Below are 2573 nucleotides of genomic sequence, written 5' to 3'. Positions count from 1 at the left end.
AGCTCACGCGCCCGTTGGCGCCCGCGTCCGCGTCCCGCGCGCGCACGCGCACCACCAGCGCGCCCGCCGCGTTGTTCTCCGCCACGTAGGCGCTGTACGACGCCTCCTCGAACACCGGCGCGTTGTCGTTCACGTCCGACACCTCCAGCACCAGCGCCGCGCGGCTCCACAGCGACGGGCTGCCCCGGTCCCTGGCAGTGATGGTGATGTTGTAAGCAGAGACCTGTTCTCTGTCCAGGCCACTGGCTATTATTAGTTTATAGGTGTTGGCTGATGACGATTCTAGTCTGAAAGGCAAACCCCCGTCGATGTTGCAGCTCACTTTTCCGTTGTCGCCCGAGTCTCTGTCGCGGACATTGATCACTGCTATAACTGTTCTCGGTTCTGAATCTTCGGGTACCGGGTTCAAGATTGGAAGGATAGTAATAGTTGGCGCATTGTCGTTGACGTCTAGAATGTCTATGTGCACTTTGGCGTGCGCAGTCAAACCACCCCCATCCTTGCCTTCAACGGTTGCTTCATAATATTTCCCCTCCTCATAATCTAAGGGACCTGTAACCTTCACGTCCCCTGTCCTGGAGTCCAAACTGAAGACCTGGAGAGCATTCTTAGCGATGCCACTGAAAGAGTAGGTTATTTCTGCATTTGTACCTTCGTCACTGTCAGTAGCTTTCACCTGAAAGGCTAAGGAGCCCTCTGGCAGGTTTTCTAGAAGCTGAAACATATAGATTTCTTTGGTAAATACCGGGGGGTTGTCATTCGCGTCGGTCACGTTAATCTTAAGCTGAGTGGTCCCTGAGCGTACTGGATTCCCACCATCCACTGCCGTCAGTATTAAATGGTGATTTCTCTGTTTTTCTCTATCTAAGCTTTTCTCCAGTACCAGTTCAGCTTGTTTCGTCCCATCAGGACTCTCCGTCACTACAAGGGAGAAGTGCGGGTCTGGGGTAAGTTGGTAATTTTGTAATGAGTTCGCTCCAATGTCGGGGTCTCTTCCACTGCCCAGTGGGAATCTGGCCCCAGGGGGTGTCGACTCGATCATTTCTATGGCAACAAATTCTCTGTCAAACTGCGGTGCATTGTCGTTGATATCCTGGACAGTAACGCTCACATGAAATATATTGAAAGGGTTTTCCACGAATGCCTCCAAACTGAGGACACATGGCGACACGGCCCCGCAGATGCTCTCTCTGTCTATCCTCTCGTTTACCCGCAGATTTGCATTATCTTCCCCGAGAGTGAAGTACTGCTTTTCGTCGCTAGAGACTATCCGCATCTTGCGTGCCGGCAGCTCCGCCGGGCTCAGCCCCAGGTCCCGCGCCAGCGGCCCCACCAGCGAGCCTCTGCCCAGCTCCCCGGGGCTGGCGTAGCGGATCCGGAGCACAAGCTCAGCAGCAGCACAACCAACAGCGCGACCCGCCCGGAGGCTGCTCCCCCCCCCCCTGCCATTCTCTGCTTTGCTGAAGCGGATTCTGCAGGCGGCTTTCAATTAGGTTTTCCGAGCAGCTGAATCAGCACCTGAGAGAAATAAACATATGAAATCCCTTCTTCTGGTCGGAGGATGAGGCTGAGTCAGGCAATTCCTGCTTTTCTCCCTGCTCCGCTCCGTGCGGAGGGGGATTGCGCGGACGCCGGGGAGGAGCCTGTGGCGGAGCCGCTTCTCCGTCTTGGCCAACAGTGACACCCTGAGTCCATGTCTCAGAACCGCAGCGTCCGAGAGGAAGGGAACAGCCCGAAGGTCCTGCTGTGCGCGTCCTTAAAAGAGACCCCAGTCGAACGCCCTGGTACGTGCATCCTCAGTCCGCACCCACGCTCGGCTCGGAAAGCACAGATGATGCGAAACAAAAAACTTGCACCTGTGCGGACATGGTGCATCTGGGAATTGTTATTGTCTGAATTTCTTACACTTGCAAGTGTTCTGCACGACAGTCCTCGCCCATTGCTCGGAGGACGTGCTGCAGGATCTCTGTCTCTGCCTCGCAGTGATCTTGCTGCTTTCTAGAGCGAGGAGGAGAAGAGAGAAATGAGAGAAATGGCAGGACGGGACGAATGCTGAAGCACTGCTCGTAAATAGTGTTTTTCAATAGCTGGGAGATCCCGAGCCAGCACAGCTTTCCCGCTTTGAATAGTAATGGCTGATGGAGGAGAAAAGCTGGGAATCCCAGCCACTGAGTAGACTACAGCGGACACAACTGTGATGGATCCCATCTCTTTCGAAGTCCAAAACTCACCATTACCTCAGCAGCACCAATATAACTCAATCCCGATTTTCTTCTGTCTGAGTCTCAAACGAGCCAAGAGAAACCAGACGGATCCTTCGTGAAAAGCCGTTGTATCTCCCCCATAAATTAAACCTCCTCTCTTACGGCGAAAAAAACCCACAAGACCTGAAGAAAAACCAGATCACCAAGTCCCTTATGCAGAAGATGCGAAAAAGCTAGAAAACCCTCCCTACTACATACCTGGTGGAGTGGATTTCGCATATGCATCAACACTGAGTCTCTGTAGCTGGCATCGTGAAGACTTACCTCCTCCCCGTCGCAGTGAGACGTCATTAGAAAACCTTTTCCTGC

At 53.6% G+C, this 2573-nt stretch overlaps 1 protein-coding gene across 1 annotated transcript in view; it reads right to left on the bottom strand.

Moving 5' to 3' along the window:
- LOC104386839 (protocadherin gamma-B3-like) overlaps window positions 1-2573 on the bottom strand; it is a gene marked incomplete at its 3' end in the record, with an annotated part of 9696 nt that overhangs the window by 4794 nt on the left and 2329 nt on the right. Inside the window, exons 2-3 of the mRNA XM_009995545.1 lie at window positions 1906-1998; window positions 8-1472 (exon numbers count right to left, since the gene is read on the bottom strand). Of these exons, the coding sequence (XP_009993847.1) occupies window positions 8-1472; window positions 1906-1998 (1558 nt within the window). The remainder of the gene's footprint in view (window positions 1-7; window positions 1473-1905; window positions 1999-2573) is intronic.

The sequence above is a fragment of the Chaetura pelagica genome, unplaced genomic scaffold (genome assembly GCF_000747805.2).
Source record: "Chaetura pelagica isolate M959 unplaced genomic scaffold, ChaPel_1.0 scaffold2350, whole genome shotgun sequence".
NCBI classification, from domain to species: domain Eukaryota; kingdom Metazoa; phylum Chordata; class Aves; order Apodiformes; family Apodidae; genus Chaetura; species Chaetura pelagica.
Note: the sequence above shows the minus strand (reverse complement) of the source record. Positions and strands in the feature narration are given on the sequence as shown.